The 23,023-nt window shown below is 42.5% G+C and overlaps 1 protein-coding gene across 1 annotated transcript in view; it reads right to left on the bottom strand.

The window, feature by feature from the left end:
- THADA (THADA armadillo repeat containing) overlaps positions 1 to 23,023 on the bottom strand; it is a 307,357-nt gene that overhangs the window by 69,822 nt on the left and 214,512 nt on the right. The window contains exon 31 of the mRNA XM_069494327.1: positions 18,081 to 18,196. Coding sequence (XP_069350428.1) covers positions 18,081 to 18,196 — 116 coding nt within the window. The remainder of the gene's footprint in view (positions 1 to 18,080; positions 18,197 to 23,023) is intronic.

Below are 23,023 nucleotides of genomic sequence, written 5' to 3'. Positions count from 1 at the left end.
ATTCAGACAGTACAAAAGGACATGCAGTAAAACTGAAGTCCCCTTTCCACAACCCCTACCTGCCTGCCACATTCCATTCCTCTGAGGCAACCACTACTACTATTTTCTAGTATATCCTTCCAGGTACATTCTATTCAGTTATAAGCATCTATCTATGGCTACCACTTGTTTATTTTTACATAAATGGTGGTTTCCTATCTACTAAGTTCTGAGCATTACTCTTTTTCACTAATATATTTAGGATACTGTTCTATTAAGGCATAGAGATTTGCCTCATTTTCTTAATGGCTATAAACTACTCCATTTCATGGATGTATCTGTGCCCTACTGACAGAATTCAGATTGTTTAAGATACTTTGCTACGGAAAACAATGCTGAAATAAATATATTTGTACATCAGTTCTGTGCATGTGGATGTATACTCAGAGGCAAAATTCCTAGAAGCTGAATTACTTTGTCAAGGTATTTGCACAGTTATTAATAAATTTTTCACTTATCTTGACAAGATGCTCTCCAAAGAGATAGCACCAATTTACATTTTTATCAACAGTGTCTAAGAATTCCTGTTTCCCCACAACCTGGCCAATACAGTGCATTATAACTTTTTGACTTTGCCAAGGTGATAAGTGAAAAATAATATCTCATTGAATTTTCTTTTCTGTGAACTGTGTTCAAATCCCCTGTTGTTGGTCTTTTCCACACTGATTTGTAGGAGCCCTTTGTATATTAAGGAAATCTGCTCCTTGTCTGCCACGTGTTGCAAATATGTTTTTGCAGTTTGCCATGTGTCTTTTTCTTAACAATTTTTTTTGCAATTCAGAAATGTTTAGTTTTACACAGTGAAATATATTAATATTTTTATGTCTTCTGGGTCATCATGCTTACAAAGTCCAACTCTTCTCTAAGATTTTTAAATCTCCCATATTTTCTTCTAGTACTTTACAGTTCCATTTTTCTAAAGGAAAGAATTTGGACAGACTAAGTTGACAAGGAAGGGCATTTTGACAGGAGGCAATAGATGTGGGCAGGAATTTGTCTGGCCTGTCCAGGGACCAGGGGAGAGCCAGCTTGAAAAGATTAGAGAATGGGTTGAGAAGGTAGGAACATGAGCAAGGCAGGCCAGGCTTTCAAGTGATGGGATACTTCATACTACCTGGGTTGTTCCGTAGTGTAGTAATTTACTGCCTGTTCCCATGTGGCCTCACAGAGTCATAGCTTCTTGCCCCAAATGTTTTTTGGTTTTCCATGGAGCCGTAAGAATCATAAAGGGAAGTTGTTGGGAAACTGGTTTGGCTTTCAAGTCTGATGAGGAGCCTGGTTTCCATGAGATTTTTAGGTAAGTTAATATATTTTTTAAACTTTCTAAATGAATAGAGGAAAGGTTGGCACTCTTCAGCACCCCCTGCCAGGCTGAAGCGTCCTGTATCTTCCTTAGACCCGACACAGGTTGGTGACCTTGCTGGCCTCCTGGGATACTTCAGGAACCACTCTGACTGCTCCCATAACCATGAGGCTTGGGGCCAAGCCTGATGTAGCCACCAAGATCATGGGAGGCTCCCTCAAATGCTGCTGCTTTTGGATTCCAGGAAACAGAGAGGATTTGGGGCCACAAAGGAGTACATCCATGGCTTCTCCTTCGAGATGACTCTGAGAGAAATTCTGGCCTGCAGCCCACCGTTCATGGCTCCACCCTTGAGGACAGCCAAAGCCACATAACATCCCTGTCTGGAGTCACAGAGTTGGGCTTCACTCTGAACTGGCTTCTAAGTCAGGAAAATAATTTTTTTTTCTTTCTTTTTCTCTTGCTATTACTTGGTGTTTGTTCTGACTTGGAAATGGTACACTGTGAGTTCAGGGTGAGCCAGAGGTTTGTTCTCAGTCTGTCAAGCCACTTTGATGCTGGGAATAAAATCCCAAGGAACAGCAAGCCAGCTGGACAGGAAACCAAGCCACAGGGTTTTGGTGGGCTTGGGGATTTTTTCTACCCCCAAATGGAAAAATCCTGGCATGGGGCACGGTATAATGAAGATTTATAGCATTAAAAAAAAATCAGAAGTGGTCAGGGTCTAACAGATGGGCTGAAAAGAAGCACAATAGTGGCTTTAGAAGGAGTAGAAGGAATCAGGTACTGTCGGGACTAAGTTTACATATATAAGATGAAATGAAGGCCTTGTTAAGAATCTTGCTTTCTTCCACTTTTTTTTTTTTTTTTTTTTTTTTTTATCATTTGTCCCTTGACAAATATCCACCGAGAACCTGATTAATACGATTTTGCCTTGGGAAATCTCTGAACTTCATTAAACCTCCTGCCCTCGCTCCTGGAAGGTGGGGGAAGCAGAAGGCAGGCAGAGAGAGCAGGGCTTCCCAGACACGTCCACAAAGGCCCCAGTGTCTAGAGGACAGCAGGAGCTCTTGGGAAGTCTGTGATAAATTATTCACTTCTCCTGTCCCTTCCGGAATCCCAGTGACTGCAGATCTTTTTAACTGAGGCCTATTCATTCAGAAAACATTTATTAAAAGACTACTGAGAGCCAGGAATAATGCCAGGGTTTGGAAATATGAAGATGAAATGATTCAGTGACATAGTCACTGCCCTCAAGGAACTTAGAGTCCTGAGTAGTGTTTTTCAAACTGCAGGTTATGATTCATTTAGTTGGTTATGAAATCAACTAGTGGATAGTAACAGCAAAAAAGGAAGGAAGGAGGGAAGGGAAGGAAGGGAGGGAGGGAGGGAGGGGAGCAAAGGGGAAAGAGGAGTTGGGGGAAAGGAGCTAGAAAAAGAGGGAGGGAGGACTGAGGAAAATATAATCAGAGTGTAACAAAATAGCAAAGGGTGAGCATTGTTTCATTAAGGTTTTTGTTATATATAGGGTTTCTATAAAGTCAGCACTCAGAATAAATTTAGGAGACAGGGCTTTTCTCCGTTGCCCAGGCTGGAGTTCAGTGGCTCAATTGTAGCTCACTGTAGCCTCAAACTCCTGGCCTCAAGTGATCCTTCTGCCTCAGCCTCCCAAAGTGCTGGTATTACAAGTGTGAGCCACCGTGCCTGGCCGGCATGAATGTTTCATAAGTTATCTTTGATTTAAGATGTAAATAATTAATGAAATGCAATAATTTGAATAAAATAATTGTTTGGACTTTTTTATTTTTCTTTTCCAGGTAATAAGCTACCCTATGTTATACTGAATGCTATCAATAGGGTTATGTTTGGTATCCAAAATGATAGTGGGTATGCCGAAAGCAAATATTCTTGAAATTAAATACACTACATCTTGAGTAAGTTCCCTCTCTGTTGCATTTTTTTTTACAGACTGTTCATACAGATATTATTAAAATTTCAAACTGCACGATTTCATGAGTGTAAGTTTTATCATGTGTGTTTGTATGTATATACATGGGGCAGAGTGACGCCAGCAGAGGAAGTAGCATGTCCAAAGACCTGAGCACATGACATGTTTAGAGAATAGTAAGTGCTAAGGGTACATGGTGGGGGGAGGGACAGCAGGAAATGATACAGGATGAGTGAGCAAGGACCCAAGATGGGAAAACTTAGTAGTGACCTTTCAGAGCTCCACAATTTCCACAAAGTGAAGACCCCAGTGGGACCCCATTAGCTCAGGTCACACTGGAGAGTTCGGGTCCCCACTCAATATTATGAAGCCTTAGTGGGCTCCCTGGAAGAAACAGACAATTCACTTTGGACATCAAACTCTCGCAGAAGAATTCACTACTACCTTCAGAGGGCTGGAAACAGCTGTTCTGGCTTAGGCTGCTAGTGTCTGTTAAGGTCTCTAAGTCAAGGAACTCGAACTAGTCAGAGTTTGGATCACTACAGTTCCCAAGGAACTACTCCCCCAGAATCCTGATTCGATGCATGGCTTAACTTGATTAATCTAGAAACATTTACTGAGCACCATGGGGGATATACTATCTGGTGTAGAAAAGGGAAGGAGAGGACAAGGTTCTGGCCTTGCAGAGTTATGGTCTTGCATACATGGGAAGAAAACAAAATACACATAAAACAACCAGACAGAACGTCATAGAGGAAGGGTCTGGAGACATGGAAGGATTTGGGCTGGTGAAAGGAAAGAGAAGGAATTCCAGAAAATCAAACAGGTGCAGCTTAGAATGACTTATGGCTTAGAATGACTCAGGGTCTCAAGCTCCAGCAGGGACTCATCCCAGCCCACCGGGCGCTTCCTCTAGTCTCAGCTCCAATGCAGGCAGCTCAGACCACTTCTGTTCTCAACCACAATGAGCAAGAAGCACTGGCAGCTTCTTGCCACAGAGCCAGCAAAGGAGTTAATGAAGCAATATCTTAGGGACCACCTGCAGGCCCACAACAGGCTGGAAAGAAGAAAACCAGAAAAAGAGGGGGAAAGGAGGCAGGAAGTAAGGAGAGAGAAGGCAGGAGAGAAGTGGAATGGGGGAAAAGGAAGGAGGAAGAGAGGCTGGAAGAATGGGAGAGGGAAAATGGCAGAAGAGGTAAAGGGGCAAATTGTCTCTAATACCTTCCCACATCCTGTTATGGTCCCTACACTTGATACATGTCCAGCCACTCCATGCCCTTTATTTAAAACTCTCTTCAAAGCCTGTCCTCTAGGAAACCTTCCTCGACTCGCCATCCAGCAAACAGCCTTCAAGGACAAGCTGAATGGCTGACTCAACCCAGGATATTTTGTTGACCTGCCTGATCCCAGAGACTTTACTGGCCATCTCTGTAGTCCTGGGAGTTCACGTCACTGCAATGGTAGCTGTCTGCAGACCAGACACTGCCTCTCCTTATATTTGGTTATGGAAGGAAGAACTGTTGCAGACCGAAGTTAGGAGGTACTTCTTTGATGCAGGCAACATTAAGCCATGTAAATGCGGAAGTGTAAATTAAATAAAAAGAACCCCCCTCTGCCATTCTGATTTCCATTTTTACCACAGCCCCCAGCCAAGTAACCATCCCATGGCATTCGTGGAGGAACAATAGGGGATTTGTTTAAACCAAATTGCCAAATGGTCATGAATTGTAGAATATATACTTTTAAACAAGTTATTTCCCCTCACTGTAACACTGAGAATTTGGCTCTGCACGCAGGGCCAGCTGGCAGCAGCAGGCAGGGCCTGGCTGGCTACCAGAGACTGCTCATTTACCTTGCCCTCCCCTGGGGAGGTGTGACGGCAGAGCTGCATTTTTATGGTATGCTCTGACATCCACCCAGCCTTTCTCGGTCTGGAGCTTTGCAAGTGTTTACACTCACACCCACATGTATAAGCTGCCCCGCAGCCCTCCTACTTGGATTTTCCTTTTAAAGTGAAGCCATCCTCTATGCCCTGCTCTGGTGGTTGACCAATTTACAGGGAATTCTTACTGAGTCGCCATGTACAAAGCAAGAGACCATGAGCTGTGAGTCTGTCCAGAAAGTGATCAAAGGTTCTGCCACGTACGACAAAACACAGTGGGCTTCCCTTGGAAAAGCAGGTATTGCTCCTGAGGAATGGAATCTGTGAAAGCAGAGGGCCTTAATCACTTTATCAGGGTTCTGGGCAGGCATTCAGCAAGGCCCCAGCAGTCTGCAGAAGGCACTGCGGTCCCCTTCTCAGGTCAGGGCCAAAGCCACAGCCTCCTCTGCTTCCCCTGGGGATGCCGCTGCTAGAGAGGAAGCCCACAACCTCAACGCCACGGCTTAACCTTTTCTCTCCACTAAGGCTCACCTGCCTTTTCAGAGCACCCCCAGGGAGCCTCCCACACCCGCAGAGTCCCTCATATTTTTCCATCTTTCTATTAGGCATCTTTTTCTCATTAATGTACTAACACTCAAGCTATGTGCAGAGAATGATGAAAAAGAGACCTTGTGTGGGGCTTGGGATTTGTTCAAAGCCTGGGGAAACTGTTTTAGAGGGTGTATGTTTTTTATTCCTTTTATGAGAGATGCGTGTTTCCCTCCCTCTGTGACTTGTTTAAAAGTAAAGTTTAATATGCTGCCAGAGAAATTGCTGGTTAATAACTTAATAAGCTATGTGCTAGGAATTATGGGAGAAAAGTAGTATCCAAGAAAACTTTTATTGTACAGTTTGGGACTTAGAGGATATATAGCTTCAATTATTATATTTGAATGCTAACAGAAGTCTCCTTTCTTTTCAAACACCACTTTATCCCTAGGAACATAAAAAAAGATAAATAGGTAAGTTGAATAAAAACTTCTGGATACTGCATGAAAAGTCCGTATAAATCATAAGGTGAGAATTTCTAACAGCACAGTCAACAGAACTGTGGTAATGTGAACTTGGCAAAGCACACACTTAGAAATTAGCCCTGGCAATGACAGTAATAATGATGATAATAATAATATCAACAGCATTTTATTAAAAGTTTTATCTTGGCCAGGCACAGTGGCTCACCCTTATAATTCCAGCATTCTAGGCCAAGGCGTGAGGATCACCTGAGGTCAGCAGTTCAAGACCAGCTTGAGCAAGAGCGAGATCCCATCTCTACCAAAACCAGAAAAAATTAGCCAGGTGTGGTGGCGTGTGCCTGCAGTCCCAGCTACTCGGGAGGCTGAGGCAGGAGGATCACTTGAGCCCAGGAGTTTGAGGTTGCTATCATCACACCACTGCACTATACTCAGGGCGACAGAGTAAGTAAGACCTTGTTTCAAAAAAAAAAAAAAAAAGTTTTATCTTCAAAAAATATTCGTATTTTATCTTTATAAAATTCTTAAGAGGGGTAAAAAAATCAGGCATTATTATTCTCATTTTTACAAATCAGCAAAGTCACTCATATCAAGTGACCTACCCCAGATCAGGGCAAAAACCAAAAATAGAATCAAGGTTTTCTAGAAAAACAAAGTGTATTCATGTGTTCCAAACACAATCAGATGAAAAGTGGCACTGTGCTAAGCAATCAAAGCACATGCTGTGGTGTTGTGTTCTAGTAGACAGTCTGGTGAAACAGCAAGGCTCTGAGCACAGCTGTTTCTGTAAGGACCAACATAAGCACACATTTTCAACATGGCTGATTACATCCATAGGGACTTTATTATTCAACAATGGACATTTCCTATATCTGCTTAGTGCCTTTATGTTTTCATATCCATTATCCACCATGCCCTCCCCGCCCTCATTTTAGAGCTTCCCACGTTACAGATAAAATCTGAGGCCTAGGCCAGGCACCATGGCTCACGTCTCTAATCCCAGCCCTTTGAGAGGCCAAAGTGGGAAGATCACTTCAGCCCAGGAGTTCGAGGCTGCAGTGAGCTATGATTGTGCCACTGCACTCCAGCCTGGGTGACAGAGTGAGACCCTGTCTCCAAAAAAAAAAAAAAACAAACAAAAAAACAAAAATAAGAAACCCAAAGCCTAAAGAAATTATAGGTCACACCTTGCTGGTTAATACTAATAGTTAAGCCAGGACCAGAACCCAGTCTTGCTAATCTCGAGTATACTCTGCCTGTTCACAACTTCAGTACAGTGTGTTTTCAGGCTAGAAGCTTTCCATTCACCAAGCACCTCTAGATGGGAATCTCTTGTGGTCATCCAGGAACACAGGGGCTTGCGAGCTGGTGAGGACCCCTCTGGCTCAGGGAGCTCCTGAACTTTCATGGGAAGATGTCAGCCCCAGAGGCCGAGGGGCCAGTCCAATTGCTGAGGAAGCCTGGCCATCACCAGCGCTGGGGAGAAGGAAAGAACAGTGAGGCTTTAGAGGGCCTCTCTCAAAGCTGCTGCCTTGGCCCAATCACACAGGACCAGCTCATGCTGCCCACAGCCCTCCTGGAGGTGGCCTAAACCCTGGCGACACACAGCAAACGTACTAGGGCCGAGTTAGCTCAACATGAGGGCAGACTAGGGCTCCTGCCGGGTCTGTGCATTGGTGGAAAGCCTGCAGTCAGAATTACTGACTTAGGTTAAAGGTACTGTCTCCAAAAGATCACTGCTGAAAAGGTTGTGTGACCCAGGAGAATTAACTTATTCATATATTAGAATTTATTAATAGTAACATGTTAGCATGACTTCTTGGTCAGATTAAGTGGCAGCCAGCCAGCTGAGAGTAGACTTCTGAGGAAAGAAGATCTAGAATAACTAAGTTTTTTTTTTCTTTTTTCTCTCTCTTTTTAAATTGTTTTTCTCTGCACTGACTTGGGAGAGAATAACTAAGTTTTAACAGCAAGAAGGTCTGGAGCATGGAGCCCTATCCAGGGAGGCAGCTCCTGAGAGGAGACCTGGGCAGCCTGAGGACATGGATGGGGTTGCAGTATCTTCTACAAGGATGATCAGGCAGTACGAGAGGAAGGAAGCAAGTCACGAGGCAAAAACCAAACTTGCAATTCACATTCCTAACTTAAGCTATCTTCTAAGCTAGCCACATCTGTTAAGTAGGAAGAAGCCACTGGCCTCCTGTTTCTACTACCTCTTCTACAAATAAGTTTGGATTAGATCACTGGCAGGGAGTCTGTTCTGGGGCTCCCAATGGGAAGGAAACCATGCCAGTGGGTTTTCAGGCACCCATCCCAGCTTCAACCATATTTACCATCTCTACTATCTTCAATAGCTTGAATTTCCATGCAAGCTTCTGTTTGAAGAAAGAATTCCAGTGGATTAGATGATCTTTAAAAATCCCTTTACTGCTGTAAATTCTGTGGTTCTATGGTCCTCTTAGCAATGTTGGAAAGACAAAAGCCATGTGGTCTCAAGTGCATACAAATATCTCTATTCCCCTTACTAGCCGCCCAGGCAGGGAACAGGGCTTCCAGGTGATAGGGACAGAGAGCTGTTGGTCTGCTTCTAGAGAGTTTTTTGTAAACCATTAGCAGAGACTAGAAGTTTTTATGACCACTAGGAGAGGCTAGAAAGATTTAAAGCATTCCTCAGTGTATTTCACGTGCATACAGATAGCAGCCTACTTAGCAGTGTCAGCCAGAGCTTACTGACTTCCTCTTAACTCTTAGATCAAGTCCATATGCCTCTGGCTGACATCTGAGGGCTACCACAACTGGTCTCATCAAATCTTGCACTGCTCTCCAAAACACAGCATCTCTTCTTCAGCTCTATCTCACTGGCCCATGATATGTCACGTGCATTCCCTATAGCATGCCATTGCACATGTTGTCCACAATCTTGATATGTTCCTTTCCCAAAACTTTTGGTGTTTTCCAAATCATATCCCTGTTCTAAGGCCCAAATCATATCCCTCTTCTAAATCCTCTAGAAAGGCTCCCCTGATTATCCCAGTCTACATTCTTTTTGGAACTCTTATACTTATCATATGTACTTTCACATGTGTTTCACTGTTGGTTAATCATTTTGTGTGCATAAGCTCTCTCTTTTCAATTAGATTGGACCATAACTAAACTCTGATAACACACACCCCATTATATATGCCTAATGTGGTTCCCACAAGGCTGAGGACTGTACTAAGATTCCTTCATTGTACTTGGGCAATAAGACCTTCATAATTAACTGGCCAACAAAGGTTCTATACCAGTATAACCTTACTCATTCTCCAATCTAAGAAAACCTTATCTAATCATTAAATCTCACCTAGCCTTTAAATATTTCTCCCTCCTCCTAGAAGACTTCTTTGACAGCCCTATTCTCTCAAGCTGACATTTATTTCTCTCTTCTCAGCTCCCACAACACACTTTAAGTAATTCCAGCATTTACCCAATTCTTATTTATAGTTAATTAAATCCATACCTGTCTTACACTGTTTTTTTTTTTTTTTTTTTTTTTTGAGAAAGAGTCTCACTCTGTTGCCCAGGCTAGAGTGAGTGCCGTGGCATCAGCCTAGCTCACAGCAACCTCAAACTCCTGAGCTCAAGCGATCCTCCTGTCTCAGCCTCCCGAGTAGCTGGGACTACAGGCATGCACCACCATGCCCGGCTAATTTTTTCTATATATATTTTTAGCTGTCCATATAATTTCTTTCTATTTTTAGTAGAGATGGGGTCTCGCTCTTGCTCAGGCTGGTCTCGAACTCCTGAGCTCAAACGATCCGCCCACCTTGGCCTCCCAGAGTGCTAGGATTACAGGCGTGAGCCACCGTGCCCGGCCTTACACTGTTTTTGAAATAGAGACAATATCATTCATCTTTGTATTCCCACTGTGTCTACCGCATTGCCTTGCAGTCAGTATCTGTGAATCTGAAATGGCTTTAATTCACTGGGAATGGCTCAATGAAAGTAATGAAGGTGTTGATTTATCCAAAAGATGGAACATGTTACATGCTAAAGGAAAAAAAATAACCCACTATATTAGGGCTTTACATAATATTATGAGAATGTGCTGAGGACACTTAAAGCCTGCACTCCCTTGCAAACTGGGCAATGACAACATTGCCCAAATCTTCCAACAACAATACCCCAATAAGCCAACAGCTACAAGTAGAGCAAGACAGATATTTCTGAGCCCTCTATTGAACTAATTGCCAACTCCAGGTTAGGTCTCCACATTTCTATATTTAAAAGTATAAGGCATCAGCAGTTGGGGGTCGAATTCTTGGTGTGCAGTTGTGTAAAAGGACTATTTTTATTTCTTGCCACAATATGAAGAAGCTTTGATCTTGGGCAACTTGTTCAAGGGCTCAGTTTAATATATTGATCACTTCTGACTACTTTTACCCAGACTAGTTTCCATAAGCTCAGCCTGCCAACAAGAAATACTTCATATATTTTCAAACTTCACTTCTTCTCAAACAGCTTATTCCTTCAAAATTTGAGGCTGTATTTTTAAAGGGACTATGTTAATGAAGGAAATGTTTTGTACCTTGTTCTACTTGTTTGGGTTGAAATGTGATAATTTAATGTTTCTTTCTGTTTTTAAAAAATACAAATAGGGGCCGGGCGCGGTGGCTCACGCCTGTAATCCTAGCACTCTGGGAGGCCGAGGTGGGCGGATCGTTTGAGCTCAGGAGTTCGAGACCAGCCTGAGCAAGAGCGAGACCCCATCTCTACTAAAAATAGAAAGAAATTATATGGACAGCTAAAAATATATAGAAAAAATTAGCCGGGCATGGTGGTGCATGCCTGTAGTCCCAGCTACTCGGGAGGCTGAGACAGGAGGATCCCTTGAGTTCAGGAGATTGAGGTTGCTGTGAGCTAGGCTGACGCCACGGCACTCACTCTAGCCTGGGCAACAGAGCGAGACTCTGTCTCAAAAAAAAAAAAAAAAAAAAAAAAAAAATACAAATAGGATCTTATCCTGAGATATCATGACCTTTAACATTCCTAAGAAGTCTGAACGGGAAGCGAACAAATGTCAGCAAGCTTAGGTCTAAAATACACCAACTTCTCTTTTCTCATCATTCAAATCTGCAAGAGGCTCAAGGTGACTTTGAATAGGCTGTGCTGTGAGGATTACAGAGGGGTCCTAATGAGAACCTCTCTCCTCTCAATAAAATCTTGGGGTTGAAAAAAAGGCAGGCATCACCCTCTCCCTTTTTTTTCTGAAATTAAAAAAGGGGAAGGAGATACTGGGAAAAGGAAGGAAGGAAAGAAGAGAGGGAAGGGGAGGGAGAAAGAAAAGAAGAAACAAACCAAAAAGCAAAACAAAACCCCCTGCAATGCCTGGAAACTTGCTGTGTGACTAACCATCTCTGTTAAGACTTGCTTCCCTTAAAGTTTTGGCAGGGACCACAAATGACAGCCTTAAAATGCTACATGTTCTTCTGAATATTTTAATAATCATTCTGGACTGGATTCATTTCAATGGCTTCAGAGTGAAACAGCAACCTGCAGCTGTGGCAAAGAGCTGAGGCCTCTCTGCATTTCAAGTCATTGTGAAAGAAGAACCTCCTTCTTGGGAAAGGACCAGTCCACAAGGGATTTGGGATGGGGCTGAGGGACAGGGGGAAAATGGAATCAGACCTAAACCCCAGTATTTCTGCCTGGGAAGTGTAGTCTCTCATGTGAATAAATCTGGTGGTTAGAAAATAAATGCTGTCTTCGGCTGCTGTAAAGCAAAACAGAATCCTAAACCAGAACCTCTGCAGCTGGCCACAGACTCCCTAGGGAAAAACAGGGTCTGCCACACAAAAGCCCCAGCTTTGTCTCTATAAGCATTATTTTCCTTAGGCATTTAAATCCAAAGGCCCTCAAGGAGCACAACACTCAGCTCAGTGGGGACCAGTTAGAGAGAAAAGGGGGACTAGCTGTGAGCGTGGATAAGGGAGTGGACAGGGGAGGAGAGAGGGAAGTGACTGGAAGTACTTACAGGGAGATGGAGAAATGGGGTGTGAGGACACTGCTGGGAAGCTGAATAGGGAAGTGGATGGATCAGACAATTAATAATTTTTACAAATCAGAATTAACTTGGGGTAGCAAATCATTAGGTCTGGTACACAGAGTAGTTCTTCCATAAACACCAACCTCCCTCTACCATCTATTCCCTTTATCAACACTATTTTATTCAAAAATTTATTTCCAAGGTTGTTTTCCTAGTAACCTTGAGACTATTCTTATATTCTGGAGAGCCTGTTTTTCTCACCAGAATATCAGACTGTTATTTTTCAAAATGATAAACACTCACTGCATGCCAACAAAGCACTGTCCTACCCCAGGCACTGAGGCCCCTGGGATGACTGCCTAGACACGGGGTGTGGACTTTCCATAGAGAGCCTAGGGGTATGCAGCCCCTTAGCACAGGGCAACCCAGGTAGATGGGGAGAGAATCTTGGGCCAGTCCCTTCTGTAGCCTCAGCCCTCTCCTGTAGCTCCAAGCTCAGCCACAAGCCCTTGAGAATAACAGGATGAGGGTAGGCGTATTTCAAACTGGAGGTGGGACAATCATAGTGGCTGGCTCTCTGACCCTAGCTCCTCAAAATATGTACTGTGTCCCAGGACCAGCAGCATCAGAATCACCTGGGAGCTGGTTAAAAATGCAGGATGTCAGGCCTGTGCCCAGACCTAGTGGATGAGTCTTCATTTTAACAAGATTCCTAGGTGAATTGTGTGCACAGTTTCTTTCAGAGAAGCACTGTTCTGGAGAACACTTGTTACCACTATTCAAACCCCTGACATAAAACACTGTCTGGACAGATGGAGGCAGTGTGGTCCAGTAGAAAGAGCCTGGGAAGGAGCTGGGAGCCAAGTCCTCAACATGTTAGTAGTCGTTAGGTAGGATCTTACTCCTGGGCAGCTGTGTGAAATAGACAGACCACCTGGCCTCTCTGGGCTGTGGTTTTCCACATGCATGAGGGTGAGAATGGACTACAGTAAACTTCATGATTCTTTCCAGTTCTAAAATTCTAGGTTTGTGATTCTATTTGATAAGGCTCTGTTTCGTTGCCCTCTTTACACTGAAGTAGTGGTTTTAATAAATACTTGCAGTATTTGACACAGCCTGGCATACAGCAGGGCTCAATAAATACTTATTGAATAAAGTCATACAGGTATAGTCTATTCTATTTAAGCCTCACCTCAAAAAATAAAAATGTCCTCGTTAGTATAGTGGTAAGTAACAAGAATAGGAAAGAAATTTTATTAAATATAAATTTTAAAAAAATGTGCCATGAGCTTCCAGGACAATCAACTGCACCAGAGTTTCAGGTTTAAATGGCACTTTTGAGGGCAATTGACATAACTTAAAATATCTAAAGCAGAAACTCTGGGGCTAGGGCCTGGCATCGGTAGGTTTTAAAACCTCTCCAGATGATTCTAATATGCAGCCATGAGCATTAGGAACTACTGCCTGGAATAAACACTCACCATCAGCCAATCTGGTACTTAATAAACAGCAATACCAAGGGTCACAAACTCGCATTTCCATGGGAGCTCAGCAGGTAACTAATGAGAGAAGTGGCAAAGCACAGAGTGTGTTCCATCGAGAGACGGCCAACACTGAGCTCTGGCCCATTGTGGTCACGTGGGAATTTGGGCTTCATGTTGCCAGATCTTCCAGTTTTTCACAAGAAGTTGTAAATCTTGATTTACTATGAAATTTCCTGATTTTTAAATTCCAACAAGTCATTTAAAAAAAGAAATTTAAACACTGTACAAGTCAAATTCTTTTGGGTATGTACTCAGAAGTGGAATTGCTGGATTATTATACAGTAATTCTGTTTTCAATTTTTTGAGGAAACCCCATACTGTTTTCCACAGTAGTTGTACCATAAGTAGCTTTTAATAATAATAATAGCAAATGCTTTTATGATACCATCAAGCAAAAAATGGAAGCTATAACATATATATAGCATAACTTCAACAGGATAAAAAAAGCAAAAAAAGAAAAAGGAAAAAAGATGAAGTAACTACATATAACTGTTAACCAATAATAGTGATTTCCACTAGATTGTGGTTAAGACTAGACTTTATTCTCCTGTTTTCCAAATTTTGTACTTGACTGATTTTCTATGATAAACCATACACTATATTCGCAATCAAGAAAAAAGGTGAAAAAAATTTTAGTAGGACACATTTTTCTTTCTGGTCATCACATCATCCATTGCACTTAATCTGAATAGTCCATTTAGTTTACTAAGTTTACTAAAAGGAACACACACACACTCCGCCCCCCCCACCTTTTATAACCAAAGAAGGAGATAACCAAATTAATTTCTGAAAAATTTTAAGCCCAATGTAATAGCAATTGTAACTCTCAACCAAAGTAAATAAGTGATCCAGAGCTAGAATCTGCAAATAGCAAGGGTGGCAGACTGGGCAGCGATCTGGGACTGTCCTAGATCCTCTTTCATGGTGCCCACAGCCAGCCTTCCCAGGCCAGAGGCAGACTCCTATTCTTACTCCGTTCCTGGCCTGGGTCAGCTGAGTTTTCCTTCAGTGGTTGGTAAACTGCCTTAGCGTCATGAGAGAGACAGTGAACTGGATCAAGGAGAGAGGAATGGAGGGAAAAGGGGAAGGAACGGACCTGAAGGATTAACGAGCTGATTTCCACAAGGCTTTGACGTCTTGGAATGAGAGGCAGCCTGTAAGAGTAGAAGCCCAGTCCCCCTCTCAGGCCATGCTGCCAGCTGACCATTCATCACCAAAAATTCCCCAGCAACTCCATGGCTATTGCTTAATCACCTCATATAAATCCCTATTAATCTTGCAAAGTCAAAACACAAATATATGACAAAAGTTTCTTCATTTTATGTGCCTTCAGTTTTACGGTCAAAACTTAAAACCTGAATTGGTTATCTAATGGCTCCAGTGAATTTTTTTTAAAACCTTCTTTTGGAACAAAAGGACAAATAAATGACACATCCGCTAACATTTTTGTACTTATTGGACAGAATGAACTCAGGCTAACGATCAAATAAATTACAGAAGGAAAAAGGTGTTGGTGCTAAAATTTAAGCCAACATTTTTTTTGCAGTAACATTAATTTTTCAGAGCTTATACTCAAAAGATACAGAAAATTCTTACTAGGCTCAAAGGAACATTTATCCCTCTCTCATGTGTAAATTGCCTGGGACATAAAGGAGCCTCTTCAGCAGCTGAATTTGGAACCCTCTGCATTGTAACATCTTCATGGGAAAAGCAAGTGAGAGAGTGAAGGCAGGGTCTGCTTTGAGAAGGGACCCTTAGGATCCAGAGTGGGTCCATCTGAGCATGGAGTTAACTAGTATAGACAAACATGTCCTGGAGTAAGAGGACCTCAGGGACAGGGCAGACATGTGGCAGGCTGAGGTTTTATCGCTTACACCCAATTCTATAATTTCCTATTCAGGAACCTCAAGGTTATCCTGTCAATCCTATGGATAATATAGAAAAACTGATACATAGCTTTGGAATGAATGCACTGTGCTTTGGCAGTATGTTTCCCGTCCAAACTCTATTCCAGGCTCTGAACACATCCTGATTAATACTTGTAAAAGTGTGTTGGGGAGCAAAAGGAAGCCTGGTATTAGGAACCATCTACACACCACCCACGAAGTGGAAAGTTCACACTTGGATAATAGAGAGTTGACTGTACTGGAAACAGAAAAGTGGCTTTCCTAGACTCTGGGCAAGGAAGGTGGAAACCCGGTGAATTGCAGTGATTCATGCCTTTGTTTTCTAGGGCTGGAAAACCACGGAAAAAAATCAGAGAAGGAGGGCAGGGAGGTGAGGGGAAGGAGGAACAGCCTAATTAGAAAACAGTACTAGGAACCACAGGAAGGGTTAAAAACAAGGTCAGCAGGACTTCTCTAGCTGAAGATGAAGCTGAAGACAGCTTCTTCAGCCATCCTCAGGCACTGTAGCTCATGAAGGTCCATTCAATGGCTGGGCTGTCGTTCCATCTCCTCCATTCCATCCAACAAAGAGGAATGGATTCTGGAGCTCAGTGGGTAATGACTTTCCTTGAGACTTCCTTACAGCAGTTTAAGAACTGGAGAGTTAGGATTCTTGTAGTAATCCTGGCTGGAAGCAGGGTTTCAACAGGATGATTTTTAGAGAACCCTGACTTCCTGATCCCCAGAAATAATAGCTAGGAGGACCTGGCCTATTAATTGGTACACAGCTGAGAGTACACATGTGATTTTACAAGTTCCTGTTCTCCCCAGAACTGTGTCTTGGGAGGCTAAGAGCCATGCAGAAGGCAAATGGTATAGGCTTAGGGAAATAGCTTATGAGTAAGCAACTCCTACTCTCTAAATAAAATGGAGAAAACAAAAATCAGATTTAAAATGAGAGCTTCACCATAACTTCATTGGCATTTCAGATACTAGAGAATTTTCTCCATCAATAGTCCTGTCCAAAGCTATCAGTGCTGAGATAATTGAGACACACATATCCACACGTTGGGAGATCCACCACTGGTTCCCTTTCACTGAAACGATTCCTTCAGGAGCGTGCACTGTGTGGCCTCTGCAGATTTCCTCTGCCTCATTCTCTGCCACATGTGCCTTATACTTTAGGTTCCAGAAATGCCAACTTTCTTATAGTTCTCCAAACCTACCATGCCATTTCATACTGCCATGTCTCTGCCTACACTACTGCCTACGCCTGGAATTCCGTTTCTGTTTTGGCCACTTGGCAAAATTCTACTCATCTCTTGATGGCCGGTTCGATGTTAGCCCTCCCGTGCCCCTCTTCTGGTCTACTCCTGTACCTACCGCATACATTCATTATTATACTTAACATGCCGGGTGAAAATTATTTATTTACACGTTTCTCACCTCCTGGAAGTCCTTCAAGCCAGGACTAGTTCTTCCATATCTTCGCATCCCCACATCTCCTAACACAAAGACTGGCATGTAGCCCGTGCTCAACAATTCTTTGTTGAATTAAACTGATTTGAGAGCCTCACACCGCCCATTACTTGACTTGTTATATAAGGTGGGGAGCCCAACAGAACTGAACAAATGTACATTTGAAAAAAAAAATAAAAAAGAGAGGCTCCTACATTAGACAACCAATATACTAACTCTTAATCAATGTGTATACGATGGCATGGAATGTAGTAGCACGTGGGCCTCTGCTGGAACTTACAGAGGACGCACAGGGAACTCTGTCCTACCACTATCAAAGCCCCACAACACAGATTTTGAACGCAGTGCTACAGAGAGGACTCCCTGTATATCAAATATGAAATTCTTTTTACCCCATCTTTCATGTAGCAAATGTTCTAAGTTCCAGAACAAATTAACCATGGCAAGGATGAAAAATAAATAAATGTTTCCACCCTTGTATGCCTTGCTTATTCAAGCTACCTTACTATCCACCTAAGAATGGCAACTTCCACCCCCTCTTCTTGTTGACGTCCTATCTGCCCTCAGTGCCTGCTCTACTTTTACACCAATCTCTAGTCTCTGAGTTGTGATGGCACCTGAGAGTTTGTACCACATGATTTAGTCAATTACTGCCTTTCATTGTTATATTATCTAACACAGGACTGGGCACATAGCAGGTATTAATAAAAACAAGCTGACTGGTGGGCAGATAAAAAGCTGTATTGTATGCTTGCCCCTCAGTCACTCAGAAGTTTTAGAAAAATTGTCGAAAAAATATTTTTCTTTCTTTACCACAACCCAAAGTTCTAAAAGGATAAATACTCCAATAAGTTTAGAAAACCCATGCCAGTGACTTTTAAAACTCCCCACAACTAGAAACAGCAATTCTCGAATGTATTCCTAACCCCTGATAACTCCTTGCTCGTGTGGGGTTTTAACATACCTCTTGGCCAGCCAGAGTTTGGCTTTGGTACAAACAGTGATGTCAGTCAGCTCGTGCTGAAAGTCTGAATTCGTTCTGTGTTTGGAGTCTGAGTAAGCTTGTAACAAATGGAAAACCTAAACCAAAAAAAGAGAAAAAACAATATCCTGCTGTGAAAATATATTTTTCCTAAATGCTTAGTTCCTCCCTTTTAGGTTTCCTCAAAATATTCCCCTCAAAGAAAACAGACACCTGCAGAATGTGGCTCTGGTCTCTTTGCAGAAAAGCATGTTGGTTTTGGAGGATGCAGCAGCGGGGAAAAACCTACATCATTAATCCATACCTGTGCTTTGTGTTTCAATTTGCACAATTCTAAAAATCAGTGACTACTCTGTGGCCAAACAATTATTTGCCACAAAAGCTTATTGGTTATAAACAATCTATAAATTGATTTCAGCAAAGAAATGTAAACATCTTTATGTCAGCCGTCTCATGTGAAAATAAAATGTGCCTTTTAAAGTCAAAGTCTTACCACAGGAAAAATCAGTTGTCTGAGAGTCTAAATTGGTTTACACGCCTGGGTTCATCAGAATAGTCCTGGCTAAAGAAGCAGGCCAAACTAATTCTTGTCTTTGCAAATATTGGGTAGTGATTTTTGTAACTAGCTACATTTTTTAGCAGATCTTCCTTTGGATGTCAGGAGTGAAGGCGGCAATGCAGACATGCCCCACTCTCTTACATGGCATTATATACTAGAATTAAGTGCAATACTAGAATTAAACAGAAAAGTAGATCCTGTTCTCTCTCTAGCTGCCTATATTTAGAATGAAGGCCACAGTTCCAGCAGACTAGTGACACAGGCAGTGTGCAAGTGTGTGTTTGTGTTGGATTCATATTCAGCAATGACATCCACAAGGCTTCTGTGATGAGTACAGATCTGCAGCAAAGAAAGAAAGAGGGCGAGGGCACAGATGAGTTCCTTTGACCTTAGCTAGTGCCAAGGAGAAAGATGCAAGTCCGAGCAATCCTTCAGTCATGGGCCCTCTTATCTGAATCAAAGGGAAGAGGTGGGTGGAGCAAAGCAAGTACAGATAAACACACTAAGATCTTTGAAAGTCTATTTTAATAATATTTGTTTTCTTTCCCTATTGTACCCTTCACTAGAGCTGCAGAAAATTCTCTCTAAGCAACCAGATTCAACTTCTTCTCTTTCCGTCCTGTCAACAAGAGGCTTACAGCAGTGAAACAATTGGAGTTAGATATGGAAAGGGATAATGAGAAAATGTAAGAGGCCAGATAAAATCGATTCAGAGTCATCAGATCCTAAATGGATGAACTGGCAGATTTTACTGGGTCGGACGTCTGCAATCACCAACAACACATACATGCTGAGCACCTTCTGTTTAGAGAATCAAAATAAATTTTGATTATTTGCTGTATGTAACTGCTTTTTTTTTTTTTTTTCCTAAACAGAAGGAACTGTATATATAGGAGAATACACACAAGTCCTGATGTGGAGACTGAAAATGTTTTCTCTAATAATGGATCTGTTATTTCAGAAGCAACAGATCAAATGTCACTCCTTCACCACACCCCCTCGTGGAGTCTGGAGAAATGGCTCTGGCTGGGGCTTCTGTTCTCATGTGGTGACTGCCAGAGGGAAAAAATACCTCCCTCAGCCTGAATCCCCACTGTCCTGAAAGAGTTGGCAAAGTCACTGGGCCCTGCTTTACTTTTCTCCACAGCTGCACAAAACCAACCACCAGGGCTTTTCATGGTGTCACAGGGTTGTAATTAATCAGCAGACACCAGCAAAATACATGACTTTGGAATTTACTTGTAAAGAAAACTGTGAGATTTTCAAATGCTTCTAATTTAGAAGCAATCACTTCAAAAATAACTCCTGATGGATGTTTAAACTTAGTCCTATATTTGCTCACCTTACTTGGCAAAAACAACACTGTTTTTGAAACGCTTGGTAGCTCTGGTTTATGAAAATCAGCCTACAGGTCCATCAATTCTGTCACCTTGGGCAAAAACCAGACAACAATTGTGATCCTGGCTGTTCACCAGGAATGGACAGTGATCTATTTACTTGGAACAAATGGAGAGAGAGGTATACTTAGAAGAACCTTGGTGGAAATAGGTACGTTGAAGAGATAGAGCAATACAAATGAAAGACAGGGTCAGAGAAGTCAAGGAAAAACTTCAGCAGGGAAAGAGACGAGAAGACAGAGGGAGGGGAGAGAAAGAAAAGTTTAGTAGGCAAATATATGAAACAGGCTAATGTTTTTGAGATAACATTTTTCCTTAAGAAAATTAATGAAAATATTTAAATACACAACTACCCTCACATGACATTTTGAGTGCCGGGTTCAAAAAAAATGAGGCCATCCTTTGGCGTGAGGTCCAGGCCTAAGGCCAGGCCCTCTGGAACTATGATCTAAGGTCAGGTCCAGGAGCTTCAGGCAGCTCCCAAGAAGGGTCAATTGTCCATCAGCTCTTAAAGGATGGCAGGGACAAGGCAACTCTCCCTCCTCCCTGTCCCACTTCCCTAAAGCTCTGATCCAAAAGAACTTCTGGGCTAAGAAAGTGGTTAGGCCCAGGCCTGGGATAGTTTGGAAGCCGCCTGTAACACAGGGCTGTATTGAACCAAGCACACAGAAACCAAAGCTGCCAGACCAAGGAGGATGATTAACTGAACACACATGAAAACTCTCAAAAACACAGTGTCATTTTAGGTGTCCCAAATTTGCAACAGGATTCAAACATTCAGACAACAAATATTTATTAAACAACTCTTATTACCAGGCACTGTCCTAGGGGCTGCAGCAGAGACCAAATAATCCCTGCTCTCCTGCAGTTTACATTCTAGTCGTGGATAAATGGGAAATCAATAGATTCCTTGACCCTGCCTGGTCATGATTTATAACCTGCATGGTAGCATCACCATCACTTTCCCTTTTATGCTTGACCTCACCCAACAAGAAGTCCGGTGTATAGTAGGAACTCAACAAGCATTTGCCAAATAGAACTGAAGTCAATATTTGGTGCCTCTTCCTAAATTCACTCCTTTAGGAAACATTCCCATGGGCTCAATGAGCAGCAGTAGGTACCGACTAATGTGTTCAGAGTGGAGACAGAGCTGAATAACACTGCACTCCTTACTCCAGTGGATTCTTAATCTGATGGGGAAAGCAGGAAGGCTAGATTAGTGGTAAGACTCCAGTCACATGGGAGAGAGTAAAGGAGCACAGACTTTGGAGCCAGTTAGACATGGGTGTAAACCAATTATCAGCTGTGGGGCTTTGGGCAACTTAACCTCTGTTTCCCCAGGGTAAACAGTCTATAATAATATCTATCTTGTAGGACTGCAGAGAGATTTAAAAGAATATATAAACTATTTGTTATACACTGGGTATCTGTTAAAAATGTTGGTTCTTTTCTGTGTTTTGTCTGTTCCCTCCTTTCCAGCTCCATTCCAAAAATGAGCAGAGAAAGCTTTGAAGAAAGACTGATAGTCATATTTGGCTTTGAAAAGAATTTCTTGCCAGAATGGAAGGAGGATTATACAAACAGAGGAAAGAATTTTTTTAAAAAATGTAAACAGTATTACAACATTGGTATTGTCAACAAAAAGAGTAAATCTTAATTTAAACTATAGACTTTAGTTAATAATAATGTGTCAATATTGGTTCATTAATTGTAACAACTGTACTACACTAACGCAAGATATTCATAGCAGGAGAAAATTGCAGGGAGGGGTCAGGGAGGAGAGGAATACATGAGAACTCTCTGCACTACCAGCTCAATTTTTCTGTAAATCTAAAATTGTTCTAAAAAATAGTCGATTAGTTAAAAAAAATACTGGTACTGCTCGAGAGTGAGCGAGTGGCCCTGTGTGAGGAGCATAGCCAAGGTGTGCACGGGGTGTTAGGAGACACAGCTGGAGAGAGGGGCTGAGTTAGACTGCGAAAGACCCTGAAGGCAACATCGCGGAATGTGTACTTTGTTCTGCAGATAGCAAAGACCTGTTCAGAGAGCACTCTTGGGTGATGAGATCTGTAATTTGGAGAGAAAAGCCAGGGGCAGTGCGGAGGCTGAGGCAGAAGGGCGGGATGCCCAGGACTACTGCAGTTGTCTAGACAAGTGCAGGTGAGGGTCAAACCAGAGGCTGAAAACCAACAGCCTGTGGGCCCAAAGTGGCTGCAGATGTTTTATTTGGCCCACGCAGTACTTTTAAACCAACATTTATGAACTGGGAGATTTCACATCATAATCATCCTGATTTCCAACTTCTTTTGAAAAATCGTAAGATCTGGCTTTAGCAGGCCCACCTTCCTGCAGGGCAGCAGTCACCTGGCTGGAGCTGAGCAGCAGCAGCTGGCCCCGCAGACGAGAAAAGTACACTGGTCCACCACTGTCCCCTCTGCTGCCTGTTACTCTGGTCACTAAGGCGAAGTGTCAATGCCATTTATCACTGCTTTTGGGCGTTTTCTTTCTTTTTTTTTTTTTAACTTTGGGAAAATCAGGAGGAAAATGAAGTATTTACTGAACTTAAATCTCTATCAATAGTTTGAAAACAAAGGATGGACAGAGAGGCCCACGTGTTTATACTCACGCCATGGCTTCACCTACCTGCCTGGCATGGGTAGGACTGTGATTTTGTGACACCCCCAACCCAATCTAAACTCACCCCAATCTAAATTACAGTGGAACGGAGAGGAGAGGATACATTTGCAAGACCTTCTGGCAGCTACAGAGGCAGGGCTTGGCAACTGCGTTAGTAAGAGGGTTAGGAAAGAGACTCGTGGACAGCTGGCGAATGAGGGGCATCTTTCAAGATGGAGATTCTACGAGAATGTGGAGCAGGTTTGGGAATGAGGGAGGGGGGATTTCATGCGTTTGGTTGGGAATATTCATACGATGATTATTCTAGTTAGGGTAACTTATCTTGCAAAACA

The sequence above is a fragment of the Eulemur rufifrons genome, chromosome 19 (genome assembly GCF_041146395.1).
Source record: "Eulemur rufifrons isolate Redbay chromosome 19, OSU_ERuf_1, whole genome shotgun sequence".
Lineage (NCBI taxonomy): Eukaryota > Metazoa > Chordata > Mammalia > Primates > Lemuridae > Eulemur > Eulemur rufifrons.
The sequence above is the reverse complement of the archived record's forward strand: the minus strand, read 5'-3'. Positions and strand labels throughout refer to the sequence as shown.